This window comes from Hydractinia symbiolongicarpus, chromosome 4 (assembly GCF_029227915.1).
Source record: "Hydractinia symbiolongicarpus strain clone_291-10 chromosome 4, HSymV2.1, whole genome shotgun sequence".
In the NCBI taxonomy this organism is placed as follows: domain Eukaryota; kingdom Metazoa; phylum Cnidaria; class Hydrozoa; order Anthoathecata; family Hydractiniidae; genus Hydractinia; species Hydractinia symbiolongicarpus.
The window spans coordinates 18,277,473-18,298,713 of record NC_079878.1 but is presented as its reverse complement, the minus strand read 5'-3'; the positions used below and the strand labels follow the sequence as shown (position 1 = coordinate 18,298,713).

The 21,241-nt window shown below is 37.7% G+C and overlaps 1 protein-coding gene across 4 annotated transcripts in view; it reads right to left on the bottom strand.

Annotated features, from left to right (window-relative positions):
* The window catches only part of LOC130641625 (endoplasmic reticulum lectin 1-like), a 78,360-nt gene that overhangs the window by 15,950 nt on the left and 41,169 nt on the right, over window positions 1-21,241 (bottom strand). For 3 of the 4 annotated variants that reach the window (XM_057448501.1, XM_057448500.1, XM_057448499.1), the window contains 2 exons: window positions 9,667-9,717; window positions 9,422-9,471 (listed from right to left, as the gene is read on the bottom strand). In XM_057448501.1, coding sequence (XP_057304484.1) covers window positions 9,422-9,471; window positions 9,667-9,717 — 101 coding nt within the window. The remainder of the gene's footprint in view (window positions 1-9,421; window positions 9,472-9,666; window positions 9,718-21,241) is intronic. The other variant, XR_008982490.1, reaches the window with a different exon arrangement.

Genomic DNA, 21,241 nt, shown 5'->3' with positions numbered 1-21,241 from the left:
ATGCAGTGCCTATCACGGGATAAGTCCCTAATAATCAATGCATATCCATGGTTATTCCCTAATATTCAATGCAGTGCAGTGACGTCATCAAAGTATTCAGAATAGGAGTCTAAAAATTTCTAGCACAATTCCCTAATAATCAACGCATGCGCAATAAAGAGGAGAAATAACTGTGTTAGTTTTGAGCAGAATGAAATCTCCCGACGACGTTAAATAAAGTAATGGATTCATATAATGTGAAACAATTACGTACGGTCATAGTAATATGGCATCAGTATTCCAGGGTAGCGACGTAGACGATATGCTAGATAGGATGTTTGCTCAAATCAAAACAGGTGTGGAACATCCAGCACTACCCCAAAGTGGTTTTACAATTAGTAGAACACTATACCTCGATGCAGACTTCCACAAATTGAGTCTAACAAGGGGTTCATCGTACATCGAACTACCTAAATGGATCTCCTCAAAAAAGGCCGTTATTAACCCGGTAAATGAAGACGAGGAGTGTTTCAGGTGGAGTATAATAGCATCCTTACATCATTGGGAGATAGGGAGGAATCCAAATCGAATATCTCAGATGAAGCCTTACGTGGACCTTTATAAGTGGGAAGGTATGGAGTTCCCTACAAGTATCAAGGACATTTCCAAGTTTGAAAAGAATAACCCCGATCTACGTCGATCTGGGTATAACATTAAGCGCAACAAACAGGGTAATCTGTTGCTTATAACAGATGACAAAAAGACCCACTATACAGCCGTCAAAAGTCTATCACGGCTCCTAGGTAGTGATACCTCGAAAAAAAACAACGGGGCCTTGGATGACTATGAGAATAACCGGAAAGTTTGGGACCATTGTCACTACAAGGGACGGTATAGAGGTGCAGCCCATAACAGCTGTAATCTCAAATATAAGATACCTAGCCACATCCCTGTCATCTTCCATAACCTTTCTGGGTATGATGCCCATCTGTTTATCCGGGAACTGGGTGAGAAGTACGACACTCAGGACTTCGGCTGTTTTGCAAAAATGTTGAAAAATATATCAGTTTCAACGTGAAAATCAAGGTACCCCTTGGAGGGATAGGATACGGTGATGGGAAAAAGTACAAGACAATAGAGATACGGTTCATCGATAGTTGTCGATTTATGGCATCATCGTTAGACAAGTTGGCAAGTAACCTCATTGGTACAAACGCCGCCGGTATGAAATGCAAGCAGTGTGCAGATACTTGCCTGGAATTCCAGGGCATAGACGCCGAATACATGGGAAAATTCAGGTGTAAAAATTGAGACTCAAATACAACGAAGCAGCTTAATCGAGACTGGGTAAAGGCAAACGTACCATCCATGGCAAGGTTCATCGACAAAGATGATACCTTCAGGCTGATGCTTCGAAAAGGCGTGTATCCGTATGAATACATGGATGGATGGCAGCGATTTAAGGAGTCGGAGCTACCTCCCAAGAAGGATTTCTACAGCAAGCTGAATATGAAGGGGATCAGCGATAATGATTATGAATATGCCAAAAAGGTATGGAATGTCATTACCCCAGAGGGTGATAACGTCACCATGGGGGACTACCATGACATCTACCTGACCACAGACGTCCTGCTATTAGCCGACGTCTTTGAGACATTTCGGGACGTGTGCTTGACGAACTACAAGCTTGATCCCACACACTTCTTTAGTGCACCCGGTCTCGCCTGGAAAGCAGCACTGAAATTTACGGGGATAAGGCTAGAGCTCCTTACAGACCCCGAAATGCTATTGATGTTCGAAAAAGGTATAAGAGGAGGTATAAACCAATCCGTACATCTCTATGCCAGGGCTAATAACAAGTACATGGGAGACCAGTATAACCCGGAGGTTGAATCATCCTACCTGCAGTATCTGGATGCCAACAACCTGTACGGCCGGGCGACGTGTCAAGACCTACCCACGAATGGTTTCAAATGGGTATCGCGGCCTTTACCGAAAGGTGGATCGGGAAGCTCGTTGAGGATAATAGGCATGGGTATATCCTGGAGGTTGATATTGATTACCCGGAGAGACTACACGACAAGCATAACGAGTTGCCGTTCCTACCCGAGCGCAAGATGGCCCATAGGGTAGAGAAACTGGTACCAAATTTGGGACAAGCGTAGATATGTGGTGCACATCAGGGCATTAAATGAGGCTATAAAACATGGACTTGAATTGAAGAAAGTATGCAGGGTCATCCGGTTTAACCAGAGGGCGTGGTTGAAGGGGTATATTGATCACAACACTGATTTGAGAACAAATGCGAAGAACGAGTTTGAGAAGGATTTCTACAAACTCATGAATCTCTCGGTGTTCGGAAAGACCATGGAAAATATACGCAATCACCGCAATATTCAGCTGGTCACAAACGAGGACAAGTATACGAAACTCGTAATGAAACCAAATTTGAAGGGCGGAAGCAGGTTCAGCGAGCACCTAGTAGGCGTTGAAATGGGCAAGACCCAGGTCAAGATGAACAAGCCAGTGTATATAGGCCAGGCGATATTGGATATGTCGAAGCTAGTCATGTACGAGTTCCATTATGACTACATGCAGCCCAAATATGGTTCTAAAATACATCACCTTCGATGATTATCAGCGATGTCTGGAAGAGGGCGTTGACGTCTACAAGAGCCAGGTCTTGATCCAAAACAAGGGCGATCAGGTATACACGCAAGTTGTGAACAAGCTAGGACTCAACAGGGCAGACGATAAACTGATCGTGCAACAAGATCAAATTACAACGCTTGCCAGGGGCCATTACCGCCTAGCGTCTACCAGGGAATAAAATGGAGGTGTGTCTACTAATCGCTATACTCCTACCCTATACCATGATACCTTGCATACTTTTTCGTTTCGCCTCTGCAGAATATAAACAAGAAGAGAAGCCCATCGATAAACGCCAGGTCCTGAGAAAAGCCCTACGCAAAAGCAAGGGTCATCTTTTACCAAAAAAGTGCACAGAAGGGTTTGTTGACAAGGCCCAGGAGGAGGCCATCGACAAAGTCCATACCGAGTATGTACAATGTGAATTACAAGGAAAAGGGGAGAAGACAGCAAAAGCACTGTCTACCCATGTGATTAGCCTATATGCTAGCATGATCGGGAATTTTGTAGATATTGACAGTGTAGATGAATTGCGCAGGGATATTGAAGAGGACCCTATAATCCGAGACTCCATGACAGATTTGGGAATACTCGTGTACTGTAGCATTGAGAGGTGCTTAGCACCATTTCTCGTAGCTGGCCACACAGCTTGGCATATAAGTAAAAAGAAACAGGAGGAGGAGAAGGAGGAGAAGGAGGAGAAGGAGACTGTGTTGCCATAATAAAATAAGTGAAGAGGAACAAAAACAAGAAAATAGAGTCATTACAAAACCACCGAAGAATGAGGGTTGTGTCGCCGCAGGCAAGAGGCTTGCTGAACGGAACCGGAAGAACAAGACCGACAGGATGATAAGGAACCTGCGACAGGTTCTAGTAAGTCGATGGACAGTGTCTACATCTATGGAGTCGGAACGATAGCCGTGCTTGCCATAGAAGTTGGAGTTTGGTATAAATTTGGCAGGGGTAAAAATGAATCTAGCAAGCCGACGACCAATCCGGAGCCCCAACAGGGGAAACAAGGCAAAACTCAGCCTTAAATCGATATTTTTAAAATGCAGCAATAATAAATGGCAACAAGCAACGTAACACCGAAAGAAAAGGAGATTTTAGATATGCTTTACGAGACAGTCGTGGATCTTGGTTTCACCTTTGCCTATGCCATAGCAGGTAAGAAATTTTTGGACATAACAAGGCCATCTACAAAAATGGACACTAACGACGTCATTAAGATGGTTGCCTATTTTGCAGCAGGCCGGGCGAGTCGTGAAATGGCCGTGAAGAAAGGTTGGTTACCCGCAAGTATTGTGTCAAGCCTAAATAGACCGTCCAATAATATTTCTACTTGCCCCCAGGTCAAATAGAATTATGGAAGAGACAAAAAATGTTCCAAGTGTTCGAAATCCCTTACCCTAAACCAGTTTAAGATCAGGGGCAATGGTCAACTAACGAGTACGTGCATCCCATGCCTTGATAAAAAGAGGCTGTCAAAGGATCGTCCCAGGCGCCGCATCTATATGCAGCCACTGCATGAGGTGATAATTACACTCCAGGATCATATAAAGGCCCAATTTTCCAAAGGTTATACCTGGGAGAGCTTTGAGTTACACGTGCACATTTAAATCTCCAACGCTCGCTGATGTTGCTAATGCATTATAGAAGGCGTACACCGCAATATTAAATGGAGAGCAAACATTGTAGAGGATGCAAAAACTGCTTTCCCCGGACAAGTTCAAAATCAGGGGGAATAGTCGAACGAAATGTTGCATAGGTTGCCTGGCTAAAGCGAAGGAGAGGCAGGGTGTCAAAAATAAAGACATTGAAGACATTGACCACGAGTTGGACCCGCTTGCCATTGATGTGGAAATTAGAGGATCTCAGCAGGATGAAAATTATCTGCATCTCTATACCCTATTCACATACGATATGATGTCCCGGTACATCGAACTCATCGGGGAGAGCCCGGAGAAGGCAATGCTGGTCAAGCATGTCGTAAGAGATCCGTGCACGACTTTCTTCACCGGCCCGACAGGCTGCGGAAAAACACAACAGGTACTGAACCTCCTCGAGTGGGGGTATAAGAAGCACTTCAACAATATAACCATCCGAAGCCCGACCATAAGGTGGAACAGTACCTATTTAGAGAGGGCCTCATTATGGAAGGATAATTACGTGTTCCTAATAGACCCTGGAAATGAGTTGTTTGAATGGATATCTAAATTGTCCTCATTGTTGGCAGGAGAGGAGAGTCTCTTCATAGTCGACGATGTCATAGCTGATGAAAGTCTCGATAAGCGCTGACAATCACTACTTGAGCTTGCTATTTCAGGTAGGCATCGCAAGCACAGTTTGTGGCTATTAACCAAACCGTATACTGCCCTGCCCAAGAATCTGAGACGACAGAAAAAAGCCTTGTTTTTGTGGTACCCTCATGAAAAAAGTGACATGAAACAAGTTGATGAGGAGACGAATTTGATCCCGGACTGGGATAAAGGCACTTTCTAAACATGCCCGCGCTGTGGACCGAACCACGGACCTTGTGATTATGAAGCGAACTCCAGGTTTTTGGGTATTGCAAATATTCGAACAGGATACATAAAAATATTAAAGGGCAATTTTGGTTCGATGCAAAGCTTGGATGCCATTAAAATTGTGAGGCATGGAAATCCAAAACATAAAGCTTTTTTTTTTTTGCAAGGAGGAAGGCACCCTTTGTAACAAACGCACAGCTTTTCATGGTGAGGATATGGTGACACAGCATCATATTGATGGATATAAGATTGACCTATACTTCCTGAAGTACAGATTGGCTATCCAATGTGATGAATTTGGACATGCTGATAGGGATATAGGCTACGAGGTAAGGAGACAAAAACATATCGAGCAAGACCTGGGATGCACCTTTATACGATATAACCCCAATGCACCCAACTTCTCCATTTTTCACATCATTAACAAGATTTATCGCTATGTGTTTGCCGAAATTCACCTTGAGCTTACGTTGTGTCGGGCAACTCTCTGATACTGCACGAAACTTAATAATGGCGGCTAAAATAGGAGAGGATTACTTGGCTGGATTGATGAATTATTTGAGTTAATTGATGGTGGTTTTTTGGAAAATAATGTGGATTTTAACACAGAATTAGATGCTGTTGTAACAGAAGTTAAAAGCTGCAAGAAAGATGAGGTTTACCGTTGTCAAAATTGCGATAAAGTTTGCAAATCACAACGTGGTCTAACCAGACATTGCAATGTTAAGCATGCCTTGTCAGAAATGCCAAATGCTAGCACTTCTCTGTCTGTGCCAAAAATGTCAAAAGAAGAAAAAATTCTAAAGAAGCTACATCCATTACCATTAAAATAAAATAGTGGTATATATTAATTTTAAAGTGTAAAGTTTAGACCTGTCAACCTTAAGTCACTATATATTTATATCTTATTTTCTCATTTTAGAAACTGTGGTACTTAATTTGTTTTATTTAGTTTTAATTAGGATATAATTTCTAATGAATCTGGAATTAATTGTCGATAAAGCCTGTGGAAAAATCCACTGAGGCAGGATAGAAATGGAAAAATAGGTTGTTTTAGATTTTTTGCTGACGTAAGCAGTGCAAACACAAAATAAATAAATTGAGAAACTTGTTTTCATGTTTTCTCCATTGTGTGGGGCTTACACTGCTGATCAAGAAAATGTATATGAACGTGTGGTTTTAATGAGCGATTAATGAAATATAAGGGTTTAAAATTTTTTTGCTGACCTCAGCATGGGCCTGTCAAAATGCAAAAAATTTTTTAGGAAATTTGTATACCTGTTGTCTTCATTGCATAGATCTTGAAACGCTGATCAAGAAAATGTATTAGATCACGTACTTTTGACAAACGGTTGCAAAGATATTTGGGGTTTAAAGGTTTTTTGATGACGTCATTTTTAACCCCTTTATGCAATTTTTTTCAACGCGTTTTTCTTAATTAGAGAATTTAAAATGGGTTTATTGACTTCTTAACAACAGTAATAGTGTTCGTGGTTTTAGACTTTTAAATAATTTGGGTAGGTTTGTGTTGCAACGTGACAATAATCAAGGTTTATTAGGTGCTATTTTGAGGCAACGATCACATATTTCCCAAAATTTAAATTTCTACAGGAAATACAGAAAAATCTAGTGCCATGTTTATCTCATAATGAGGATGTTGCCTTAGCTAGACGTAGGCAACACGCTCAATGTGTCGCATTTTTACGTCCATTGGAATCGACCGATCAGGCCAATACTAGGAAGCATAATGATACTGTTAGAGAGGCTGCTAGGCGCAATGCAGAATCTGCTCAGCAAACTCGCAACAGGCAATTTATGGATGCTTAACGGCACATTATTTCTAGGCAATTAGAATCTAATGAGCAGGCTGCTCATAGACAATTTGTGGATACTCAAAGGCATATTGTTTCTAGGTAATTAGAATCATAGACAAGCTCAAGATGCTAAAAGACATGCTGTGGCACATCAAGAACAACATGACGAGCAGGTTATAAATGAAGGCAATTTGATGTCCAAAGACATGCTTCTCTTCGTGTTCATAGAAACGTATTATAATATTGCACGTCAGAATGTATTGCCTAATTTATATTTTTTAGGTGCTATGGACAAAAAGTGTGAGTATTGTCAAGCTTTAAAGTTTGAAATGAAAATTGTTTTAAATGTTGTCACACTGGTAAAGTTGCATTAGATAATTTGTCTCCTTATCCTCAGCAGCTTAGGGAATTATTAACAAATACAGATACTGTCCAGGCAAAATATTTTCAGCCAAATATACAAAGTATAATAGTGCCGTTGCATTTGCTTCTTTTGGAGCAAACCATCGCCCCCACCTGGCCATGGACCACCCTGCTTTCGTATCTGTGGTCAAATATGGCATCGTGTTGGGGGTCTTCAACCTCCTGAAGGACAAACCCCTGTTTTTAATCAACTTTATATTTATGAAGCAAGTAGAGCACTCAACAAAAGAATGGCACGCCAAGAAAATAATGACTGTCGTGACGCAAAGACGTGACGCAAACTGTTCAAGATGTTATGGACAGAGTACGCCTATAGGTGCCTAGCTGCCTATAGGTACATGGCTGAAGTTAAAACTAAGAATTAAATCAAACAGCAGCACAAAACCATGCTCCATCTGCAGTACGTATGTACATGAGAGTTGGCAATGACTGAAGGCGCTACAACTTTGGAAAATCAACATCTTTCGAAAATAACATCATCAAAAACGTCTTTCAACAAGCATTCAGAAACAGGTTTTTCCTTTACAGTAACTAAAATCTATGGAATTTTTATTGCTATTATTTCTTTGTAATTCTTTTTTGCAAGTGTATGCATTGCATATTGCATTATCTTAATCATTTGCAAAAGTAGAAATTTGTCAAATCTTTTGCCTTTAACAAAAATTTGTGCCCGTACATAATATGCATAATACTCATGTTAAAAGATATTTTGGCTAACTTTTTTGAGATTTGGAGCCTGTTTGCAATATTATGTTCCACAACATTTGCAAAAATAGATTCTGCAAAATAAGACGCACTTTCCCAATGTGGGAACATACAGGAAAAAATGCGTCCTGTTTGACATTACCGTAAAAAATAAAAAAATGAAAATTTACCCGCAATTTTTTTATAAATAATGCCTTTTGATCGCAAACATGTATTTTTTCATGGCATTCCAATCACAAAAAAGTTTAAAATAAAATTTTGTTCATGCTTCTTATAAAATTTCTCACATCAGATATTGGACCTAACTAAACATAAACAGTTTCTGTGAAATGTTAAACACAGGCTATCAATTCTATCATGTATCACAAACAAAAATAGTTAGAGGCCACATTCCAAAACTAAATTCCAGGAATTTTTTTATCTTTTTGCACGAGTACTAAGAGCCTGAATATATGAGGTGCTTTGGTTCAGTGTTGGGTCGGTTGGCACGTCAACCCGTTGTACAAGAACTCATATTTTATGGGAGGAGAGAGCCCATTACTTTTTCTGTTCCCGGAATAACAAAATTGCACTTATTTTATTAAAAAATAGCAGATTCAGGGTGTACACATTTCAGGAAATAAAATTAAAAAATTGTTAAAGAGTAGTTGGTTTGCCAATGGTATGCTAATTCAATCTAAGATCTTCCGTGCTCGTTCTTTGCTTCAATGAAATTACTTAATACAGAAAATAATGAACTTTTTTGACAAAACGAAACTAATAAGACGTTAAAACATAAAAATGATTTTTTTTCTTTCGTTTTAGCTTGCAATAAGCATGCTTTTGCTTTTTTAACATGACACTGGCACACTAAAGTAATATTATATGAATCTAGTCAAATCACATTACAAAAATCAAAAGACCATAATTAGGTTAATTTCAAAAGCTGGGTCAACCCACCCGCTTGGAAAGAGACAGGTTGATAAGGTGATCAAAAAATCTTTAAACCTCTATATTGCTGCGTTTGTCAAAGCACATGATCCTATACATTTTCTTGATCAGCGTTCCAAGATGTATACGATAAAGACAATGAGCATACAAATTTTAAAAAAAATATGTTTGTATTTTGGCAGGTCTTTGCTGACGTCAACAAAATTTATATTTCCTTATACAGTTGTCAAAAGCACATGATCTTATACATTTTTTTCATCACCGTTTTAAGCTGTACACATTACCGGCAACGGATATACTAATTGCGCCATTTTAAAAATTAGAAGAACTTATTTTTTCCATTGTTCTTCTTCCTAAACATAATATTTATCTTTCCACAAATATTTTACTCACGTGTTCGCCTTGGCTTTTAACTTCTTTGACATTATGTGGTCAACATGTTCCTTAAAGAAGGTTGCAGAGAAAAATTTGAGATTTGTTTAAAACCAGAATTTTGACTATCAATTCTTTCAATTATCTAATTTTATTATTTTAAAAAATAAGCAGTTTGTAAAAATGAAATATCATACTGAAAAAACAGCTCCAATTTTAGCTTACAATTAAAAACAAATCAATTAATAAACAAATCAAAATTTCACCTTTTTATTCCATCTTCCAACTGTGATGACAATTTTCTTTAGATTCTGCTCCTGTCAAACAAAATAATCTTTCTTTTTTAAAAAAAATCAACCTTATCTTCAAGTCCTGGACATTTACGCCTAACGTTTACTCAAGGTGGTTTTTGTAATGGTGGAGTTAACTGGATTGTGTTTATGAAGGTTTGTGTGTACTTAGTGTTAGGGAGAGTAGTGTTTACCTTTGCAATAAATTTGGAAAACGGAAAATGCATGTCACTAAGAATAGCAATCCAATTTAAAATTTAATATGGATTTGTTTTTCGATAACTGTCAACTTTTAAATAGTTCATTAATAGTCTATATCATGCTGCACTTGATTGGCAGAGTTTGTTCGTATGTGTTAAAAACGTGGTACCGTAAACACCCAGCTGTCAATTACATGTTTTAAACGAGCGCCTAGTCCGAAAAAGCATTGGACTGTTATTTAAAAAAAAGTGGCAGACCTATACTTTATTGACAATTTAGCCTGAAAGGATAGTATTGGTTTCCAACTCGTAGCTAACAACTATCATGTACCAAATTGCAGTTGCAACGTCACAGATTTAAACTCATTCCCAAACCTGTTCTAGTTTGTATTAAAGAAGCTGTTAACGAATTCCATTCACGAACTTTTATATAGAAAATCTACCGTAATGAGAATTTAAACCCACATCGTTTTACATGTCCTGTGTGTAAACACAGCGCGCGTCTACTAGGCCATGGCGGATTAAACTTTGTTACATTGAACGTATTATATTTCCTCTTATGTATGGCTTTTTTTTAGTTTTCTTTTTTGTTTGACAAAACTGTAATATTGACGCTAAAATCTAAATAAACAATCAGTAAAAGGAAAAGGTTTTATTTTCTGACGGTGCATCATTTTCACTTAATAGTAAAAATGCTGTACCCTTAGAAATTCTCATTAACTCTTTTTTATCTGATTTCTTTGTTGCTTGCTACGCAAGACGGTTCGTAGAAGTACTACACTATTTTGTAAACAGAAAATCTTAAAAAATAGAGGGCATCGTCTCCTTCAATTTGTACGCAAATGAGTTGCCGTCAGAACACAAAAAGAGTTAGTTCTACTTTGTACGAAATTGAAAAATGTGGTTTCACTATTGTCGATGTTTATTAGATGTAATAACACTATTCTTAACTATTATGCTAACTAACTAAGTCCCAAATGATCAATTGCAACGTCATCAACAAGCTTTTTTTACGCATTTCTTTTTAGAAGATCTACTTTCGGGTGTATTCGAACCCACGACCTCTGGGTTTACGTTACGACGCCTTAGCCAACTAAGCTATTACGCCTTGAGTAAAAATATTTAATTTGACAGCTTTTATATTAATAATTTGTGAAATCGGTTCGACGGCTTGCGAATTAATGCAAAATGATTTATTGATGCGAAATACAAAAGTTTTTTAGAATTTTTTTTGCGAAATGATTACTCTCAACGAAAAAAAGTTGCGTTGTGACTTTCAATCTCTAATAACAATCTCAACGAATTTCCCCATTATAAGGATTTCATGAGGATTTTTAGGCGGTATATTCTCTCAGAGGTATGGGACCTAAAAATTTTATAGCAGGTGTCTAATAGATAAATATAAAAAGTCAGTAAGTATCATAACCATGCATCATTACCCTCACACCAGGAACAGCTGTAAATCGATTTTTAGGTTTTGTGAAATGACCCTGTTATCAAATTAAAAATATATTGTTGCAGTGATTGTAATTGACATTAACATGCGAGATCTTGTTATCTCCTACATTATAACTAACACGTCTATGTGTGTAATGCCCAATGTAGACGTGTTTATTTTTCCTAATAAATAGCCGTATTAATACTCTCCCAAATGCGAAGAGCAGTTCTATTCCCATAATAAACATATGCTTTTTTCTTTATGTCTGGTGTGATAACTGTTACATAACTATGCCGTTTTGCTGAAATTTTATAACCATCATGTATACTAAAACGTTTTTGCTGCAATATAAGTGTAGACCGGTTATTATCAGAAAGAAAAAAGAACCTTTCCCCTTCCAATGTTCTTTGATTTATTCCCGTTTCAATTTTTTATAATCAAAGGAAACATCATGAGAAAACACAACAGTTATTTCATTACATGATACCTTTAATTCTACTGGGATTCCATCGCTAGCAAAGGTAGGCTTCAGAATATCAAAATGTATGAAGTGCTTTTTATATACTTGTCATACTCCTTCACAATATAGTTAGAAAAATCCCCTGTAGCTTCAAAATCTATATCGCGCACATACCTATGGACTTTATATTGCTCTTTGTAACGATACCCGAGCCATATCAACATCAACTGGTAGCATTGTAGTAGCGCGTTCGCTTCCAGTTCCGGAGATCTTGGGTTCACACCCCACTACCGTAGCTCAAATAAGAGCATTAAATGCACTAGGGCCCTATAATAAATGCACTAGGGCACTATAATAATAATAATAATGGGTATGGGGAATTGTCCCTGACAATCCTCAACACACTTTTGAAATTTAAAGGAGTTGAGTTATAAGCAATAATCTTCTTGACCCTACTTTCATCCATTCTCTTCTCGCTATAAACCTTCCTAACTAACTCCTTATCAATAATAGGTTCGTAATCAACAACATTTTTTTACCTTAATATTTTACGGAATCTTCTGTTTGAAAAGAAAATTCTTCATAAAAATGGATGCACCAACAATCCCAACCAACTTTACAAAGTCACTAAAAATCAACTTTACCTAATTTCGGTGCAGAGACCTTATAAAGCTCTTCAACAAAATCGCATAACCAATACTTAATCCACTAACAACAGTGGCATGATAGAAGTCATTCTCAAGTTCCTTAACTTCACTCATTTACATAACGATTTTTTAAATCAACATGAACTGGATTAGATGTTTTCTGTATAGACTCTTGCATCACAATAGGTTTTGTCACCTTCACATAACGACTCTTTCTAGCACAACAAACACCTCCACACCTCCACATAACCAGACCACTAGCTAAATAAAAATATAACCATCATCCCTCTTATTCTATCCCTTTCTTTTCAAAATGTTTCATACTCCTCAACAACTCCTCCTTTCTCTTCCAATTAGACTCAGCAAGTTTCTTTCCCTGTTCCACCCATCTCGGATTCTTTTCCATTTTTATCAATCCAAGATTTTTTCAAATAATGTTTTCCAGTTATAACACAAACGCTTAAGTTGCAAGATAGGAACTAAACCTATAACACAAATCACACTTGACTCTCTGCAAAGCTGCATTAAAAAAGGATCACTTCCCAAATCATCCTTCTACTCACTATCGCCAGAACCAAAAGCATTTGGAACAACATTTGAGTAAAGGCTAATGATTGTTTTCCTCAATGATTTCACTATTAACGCCCTCAACCTGGACTCTTTTTGCAAATGAAGCCTCTTAACATTATCTACCGTCAAGACGACAACCTCTTCCTCCGTGTAACATACCCCAAGATATTGCTTTGCACCACCACCATTAACACAGGCAATCAATCACCACTATCAACCACCATTACCACAGGCAATCAATCACCACTATCAATACTGCAAACATCAACTAAACGAAATTTCCAAAAAACATACAAAAAACCACCAAACAACCCTGCACTTAACAACAAACACTTAATCATTTTGACAACAAGCTAATTAACTACCACACAGCAAAATCACAACTACTGAACCAACTAATTGCATAACAAATCACAATAAAAATGCAACGAAAAAACAACAACCTACAAAGATAGCCTGATTAAAGCTATCTTTGGTTAAAGCTAGCTAAAAGCTAGTTAAAACTAAACGAACAACTATTTCTCCCTAAAAAAATACATCTTCACTCCATCCAAATAATGCAACGTTGGTTAATTGACACCATACAAGGAGTATTAGTGTCAATTACAATAAGATCACAATCTTATACACGTCCACAGACCAATTTGGAAACCGTCTCCCTTCTTCTAAAAAAACCTTGATAAAAACTATCCAACTTACCGCATCAACAGGTCTCGTTCCAATAAGTCTAGTCTTATCCTCATTAAAGGGAACCCGAGGTACAAAATGATGTTGGACTTATATTATAGAGCTTAAAAAGTTAGCTAACAAGTCTTTTTAAATTTTTTAAAAAGCTCTTTTCGTTCTCAAGATATTCACATTTAAAGAATTTCAGATTTAATTATGCTGCATGAATTATGATGTCATATTTCAGTAATAGCAAATTTGGACATTTTCTTTCATCAGTAAATTTAGACCTGTTAAGGGGTGTGCATTCAAACTTTATCAATGCATAGATATTATAAAGGTTAATTGATTAACATATTTTTTTTTGCCAAAATGACACTCGCCTGCTTGTCCCAGGCCTCTTAATTTTTTTGTTGACAAACTCATAACTTGGGATCTGCATGTTGGTTTGCAAGCGAGCGCAAGCGAGCAAGCGAGTGTCATTTTAGCAAAAAAATTTTGCAATGTTGGTTTTTTCCTTAACCATTTTTCAGCATCATCCCTACTAACACCAGCTGCCCTTGCCAACTTACCCATTGTCGATAAACCCTTCTAATACCCACCATCCCCATAATAAATTCTCTTAAACTTCTTATCTATTTATATAAAAACAACTTATAAAGATCTTGCTGCAGAATACAGCTTTGACTCAGGCCGTCCATTTTTTTCATCAATATCAGCCTCATTTGATCGTTTTCTGACTTAAAACCCAACTTACTGATTTCTCTAGTAATCGCAATATAACATCGCTTATCTCCTAAAACTTATCACTACCAATCTTTCCATCATATAAACCCTGTGATATATCTCGATTATTATCATGGACAGGTTCAGTTTATTCATCATGCTTGAGTATTTGTTTATCTTTTTCTGACATGTTTTGATCAATTTCAATAGCGGTAGGATAGATAGACCAATGCCTGTGGCACAGATCCAAATGCTAGAGATCATGGTAAGGAGATGACTGTGGGTGCTGATGCCAATGCCCTATCCTAACAAATTACTCACACATTCAGCCTCACTACAGACGACCTATTGCAATGTTCTTTACAATTATCCACAAACTTATCCCTTGTTGACCAATTCACTGCAGTACTTACTTACGCATTGATGTTTGCTTGTTTTTCTTTCAGTGAAGCGGACGGAATTTTTGGATAGATATCTTCGACTCCAATTTTGATTCGGAAAAAAGCGATGGATGAACCCATAGATATGCAGGATTTTTATGATGGGGATGCGAAAGATGAAAATGTTGATGATACAGCCAACCAGGAAACTTCTTTTCCTGATCCTGAGCAGTTTGATACTGATGAGACTGATAATGATGAAAGTATATCGCAACTGACCAGAGTGGGAAGAACCAAATTTGATGATGTTTATAGCAATGAGTTGGGTAATTTATCGGTTCAAATTGTTTAAGGTGTTGGGTAGTGGCAAGTAGAAACTCCTGGCTTGACTAGTGATACAGGCTTTAGATCGAGGTAAAACTTGTTGGAAGGAATTGAGATGTAGGAGATAGTGGATAAGATACTGGATCCTGGTGAAATAAAGGAGCTGGGAGATGATGAGTTAGTTAGGGTGGATGACAAGATTATTCTGGAGGTTGAGACTGTAGAAATATTAATGTGGATAGACAAGCGCTTTAAGGTTAGGAAGTATTTGAGGGAGATGTTGGGTCTCGACAAGTCATGGTGGGATATCAGGAGTGCGTCGACACTGCTACAGCGAAATATGTTATTTTTTGTATCTGAAGTATGAGAAGCAGAAAGATTTGATTGCCGAAGAGGGTGATGAGTTGAGTATAGATTATAAAGCTGAGAAAGAGGTGTGATGATAGTATTGTGAAGTTTAAGGATGATTTGGGTAAGTTGTCTCGTGAGGTTGTGAAGAATAGAATTCGTTTCAGCAGTGGATAAACACTGATGTGTTGTTAAGGGAAATGGTAAAGACGTTGTTTAGGGGCCAGGGGATTACCATTGTCTCATGCTCACAGCTATTGGCATGACAGTTAGTACTATCGCATTGATTGTGAAGGCTGGTAGTAGCGGTGGTGGTAAAACTGGTGATTGGCCTAAAAGTGGCACAGGTGAATGGATTAGGAAACAGTTGTTAGCTTCGTCAAATTTGCTGGGTAAACTTAGGTAGAAGGTGATGGATGCACTTCCTGATCTTATTAGGTCTGTTGTAGCATAGGTGTTTAATGATGCTAAGGAGACTGTTAAGTTCATTGCTAATCCTTTATGGACGATATTAGCTGGTGTAAGAAGGAATTGTTATATTATATCTAACAAGGAAATGAATATTTATAAGTACAAACCTGGTGTAAGTTATCTCATTAGGAAAGAAAGGGATTACAGAATGATAGTTAGGGTGTTACATAAACATCAGATAACGTTGAAGGACTTTTTCGGTATGACGTGTTTACAAATTATATTTCCAGTATTACACGTACCAGTCACCCAGGTCTCATTAAAAAAAGGGAGGATATGAGGTTGTGAGGCAGTGATAGGTACTTTAGTTATTGTTCTGTTCAGCTTGTGTTACTGTGGAACATTTAGAGAAAGGCACTGGGATGTTGAAATCTCTTTATAGGTTTCATATTTCTTATCTCGCCAAGAGGATATTACACACTCAGGTGAAGTTACCTGGTAAAAGTGGGTATTCCTAATATTATAATGTTTGGTCTGGTGAGGATTATGACAGTATTTGTGATGAATGGCCCTGGGAAGTCGTTTATGTATTGGGATAAGAATGGTCAGGGTGATTGGTTGGAGAATTATATATACATTTATATTCTTATATTATGTATTTGAGGTGGATAATTGATAGAAGTAGGGTTTCACGAAGAATGCTTCACCTTTGATTTCTGAAAGTGTGAGGGAATATTATTATTTGTTGGTCGTTAGTCAGGTTGGTCCAAAGAGGAGTATTTATCATCTGGATGCCAGGAGGAGATATCTTCAAGGCTTGGAATCATTGATATTGATGGTGATTTAAGGAGATATGAGAGTTTAATGAAATATGCGAGGGAAATAGTCGAGGAAAAGTTGATATTCCTGTGGCTTATAAATTCAATATGTTGCCATCAGATATGTTGGCCAGGCTTGACGATGTTGAGGGTTATATTATAGTACTAAACTTGTGAGGGATACTATGAGGATTGGGGAGACTAATACTGAGGTTAATAGTAATCATGTATCTGATAATCACGTTTGAAAGATGAGTCACGATGTTCCTGTCAGCTATAATATTGATGTTCTTAGTACTCATCATGTTTTGAAGACAAGCAGATCTTCGAATGTTGCTGAAGACCATGAAGAGAAGAAGACAGCGTTGGTTTTGTTGGTTGGTGGAGGAATTGGATTATTTTTGTTTTTATGGAAATAGCGAGTGGAGTAGCAAAGATGGCTGGTTCTGCTGCGGTTAATGCTGTTGCTTTTAGAGGTGGTGTGATTGCAGAATGCTTGATGGTAATGACGAGGACAGAGTTAGACATGGTAAGGCTTGGGGAGACTTACAGAGGTCGGGGGGGGGGGGGGGGGGGAGAGGGAAGCTAAGTATAATTTTATTGAGTATGAAGGTGCTATGAGAGAGTATTATCAGGTTACTGGAGTTAGTTTTCCGAAGTTGAAGGAGCCAAGGTAGAGTGATTATGTGACGAGCAAGGAACAGAGGATTGATGAGATTGTGTTTGTTGGAGTATTATTTGCGGGGGAGGTAAATATATGTGAGGATTACAGATATTAGAAAGACTTGTAAGTTGGGTTGAAATGTTGTGAGTGGTGGTAATGATATTGAGGTTATGCTGGTTAGTGCAAGTCTTATATTTTCGTAAGGCGGGATTTTCTACGTTTAGTGAGCTTATGGAACTTGTATTGCCAGTCGTCAAGAAAAATGATTGCTTAAAATGTAAGCAAGCACGAAAAAAAATATTTAAGAAGCATTGGAAATGATTATATATCTAACTCGTACAATACATTTATGGATAAAAACATTTTCATATGATAGAAACAAAACAATGTCAAGTTTAACACTTAAAATAACCAGATTCAGCAACATTTCGTCTGGATGCTTCTTCAACATGGCTAGTTAACTAGCTACATTGTCCATTAAAAAAACGATGATCTGATATCCAGTTTTATCAAAAATACTAAATACAGGGCATATATAAAAAATACATCTCCTCTCATTTTCAGATTCATTCCTTCAGGTTTGTGGTTACTGAGTCAACATAAAACTTGTTGAAGCCAATGTTATTCTTGGCTAGCTAGCTAGTTAAAAAAAATACTTCAATATTCGTTGTAGCTATATTTAAGCTGCGCATTCAACTTTACACATTATTCTGTCGTCGATAAGGCCCGTGGAGAAATCCACTTAGGCAGAAGGTCAATGGAAAATAGATTGTTTAAGGTGTTTTGCTGACGTCAGCATTGCATATACAAAATTTTTTTGCGAAATTTAGTTAATTCGTTGCCTGTGATGTGCAGAGGTTAGAAGGCTAATTAAAATAATGTATAGGATTATACGTTTTCGACAATGGAAAAGTAGGTTGTTTTAGATTTTTGCTGACGTCAGCAGTGCAGATACAAAAAAATTTGCGGAATTTAGTTTATTCATTGCCTGTAATGTGTAGAAGTTAAAACACTGCTAAGGAAAATGTATATGATCATGTTTGCTTTTGATGAGCGGTTAATGAGATATAAGGGTTTAAAATTTTTGCTGACATCAGCAATGGACGTCAAAACCCAAAAACGCTGATCAAGAAACTGTATAGGATCATGTACTTTTGATAAACGGTTGCAGAGATATTAGGGTTTGAAGGTTTTTTGATGACGTCATCAACCCAGTCATTCCGAAACGGATTCAGGGACCCAGGTTTAGGAAACTTACCCAAATTGGTCCCAGGTGGTCCCTAGTTACCCACGCGGCGAAAAATCATTGATGTCACCAACTCGTTTCCAAGTTATTTGGCCTCAAAGTTTTAAGTGCACTGTAATGGCTTCATTAATTTAATATAGGATATTGACGTTAAAGTAGTGATATTGACGTTAAAGTAGTGTTATTGACGTCGCGCCGTAGAGTCATAAAATTTAACATTTAAGACATACTTTTTTCAGCAACTTCAAATAAAATTTTGGTGACACCAAAGGAAAATGACGATATCCACTATGACCGTAACAAAACTCCGGACACCAACTTATCATCAGTCAAAAGTTTCGGAAAACATCATTATCATCATCATTCTCGGCTTAACGTCCGTTTTCCATGCTAGCATGGCTTGGACGGGATATATTAATGACCCTCTTCCTCTTCCTCTGCATCAAGTCTGCCAAGTCTTTCTCGGTCTTCCTCTGGGCTTTGCCCCAGGAACTATCAAGTCTCTACACTTTGTTACCCAATTAACCCCCTCCATTCTTTCCAAGTGCCCCAGCCAACTCAATCTTCTTATCTGGATAACATATTTAATTTACGGATACTTAGCCTGCTTCTTAGCTCATCTGAACTCTTTCTGTCTCTCAGACTGGCGTTACACATCCACCTAACCATTCTCATATCATTCCTTTCTAAACGGTCAGGATCTTCCTGCTTCACTGCACAAAACAATAAAGGCAAAAGGTCAATAAAAAGTTGAAACGAAAACTGTTTATTAGGGGAGAATTCACACGATTAACATTTTTTAGCATCAGGAAAGACTGTCATTGGAATTATTAAGCACTAGGATATTTAACATTTGTCGATAAAGCCCGTGGAGAAATCCACTTAGGCAAAAGGTCAATAAAAAGTTGAAACGAAAACTGTTTTTTATCCACTTCCTCAGGCATTGCACTCCACTCAGGCAAAAGGTCAATACAAAGTTGAAACGAAAACTGTTAAGGGAGAAATCACATGGTTAACATTTTTTTAGGATCATCCACTTCCTCAGTCATTGCACCGACCTCGCAAGCTCGGTCGACACTTAGACCTCCGGCGTTAATTTGCGGTACAGCCCGGGGTAATTGGTTAATATTGTATTAATGTTATACCTAAATAATTGAGGAAATAATTGTGACGTTGATACGTTTGATAGATCTAGGTCGTTTTCTTTTGGATTAGAAGAGTTGAATAGTTGTGAAACTTTAGTCAATGGTATGAGGTGTAGGGATTCATATACTTGGCAATCAGGTGAGAAAGAGATCTGGGAAGCGCTGTGAATGTGGAACCTAAGAATATCTTGTGTAAGAGGTTGGGATGGTCGTGTATTCATTCTTTGAATATTAGTATTATAGACCGTTATGGAAATAAAATTAGCGTGGACTATCTTATAGAGGTAGTTTTTCATTTGGGGAAAAAAATCTGGGTAAATAGAAAATGTATGGAAATATGTTACCACCTACATGAAGTCTCCATAGAATTAAAGGTTCGAAACAGCATTTACCGGTCACTAGTAATCCAAGCACGATTGACCAGAATCAACTTTTGACAGTTAGGCTTCCCAATCTATCCAATGATGATGCTGTTGTTCCTGGTGCCTCCAGGTTATCGTTTAATATAAAACTTACAAGAGACGATGGTGCTGCAACGTTGTTAATAGTTTGGGTAGGGTGATTGTTATGAAAGTTGTCGTTAAGATATAGTCACATAAATTGTGTCTATTGGCGATTTTAATAGGTTGATGTGTTGGGGTGATTTGTAGATGAAAGTGCATAGAGGGATGATGACGTTTGACAGAATATTTGTAGTGAGAATTTAAGGTAGTTATGGGTGGGTGCAAAGGAAGGTGTTAAGATGAAAGAGGAGAATCAGCTTGGTAAAGTTTTTGGAGGAAAGTTTTGTATTCCACTAGATTTTGAGTTGCTTGAGAGTACTATGCCCTTCCATCAATCTGGGTTTTTGGACACATTGACTGTGTCGTATACGATTTATGGGATAACTTTGGCATATCAAGTTGTTAATGAGGCTTAGGCAAACGAGGTTAAGAAGAATCATACCGATACTGCAATATTGTACAATCTGGTTTTGTGGCACAAGACAGTGGCTGTTGATAAGGCTAATACTGTTTTAATTCTGTTTTAATACACCCTCTAAATCGTTAAAGGGTATATTGATTTTGTTTGAAGATAAAGGTGGGTATGATAGAGATAGTGAAAAATTAATAAGATTAATAAGGAAAGTGTGACAGTAGCCGGTCATCCAAATCAATTGTTTAATTCGAGTCTTAGAACCTATCACCAGTGGGAAGCAGTAAAGAAACATTTTGCTAGCGGTCGATTGCAGGAGTATGGCAATGTGCAGAAGAAAATGTTGTCGGGAATGGATATAGGTGGTTATTATACAATAATTTTGTGTTGTGGATAGATTTTAGAAATACTGAGAATGTTAAGCGCGATGGAAGTGGTAGAAGGATGGAGTGTTTTTGTTTAGGATTTTGCACATGTTTTTGTATATGGATGCACAGATTAATGTTAAGGTTGGAACATTCTCAAATCTTTCGTATTAAAAAGTTTATGAACAATCCTTGTACGGCATTACTTGTAGGACCAACGGGTTATGG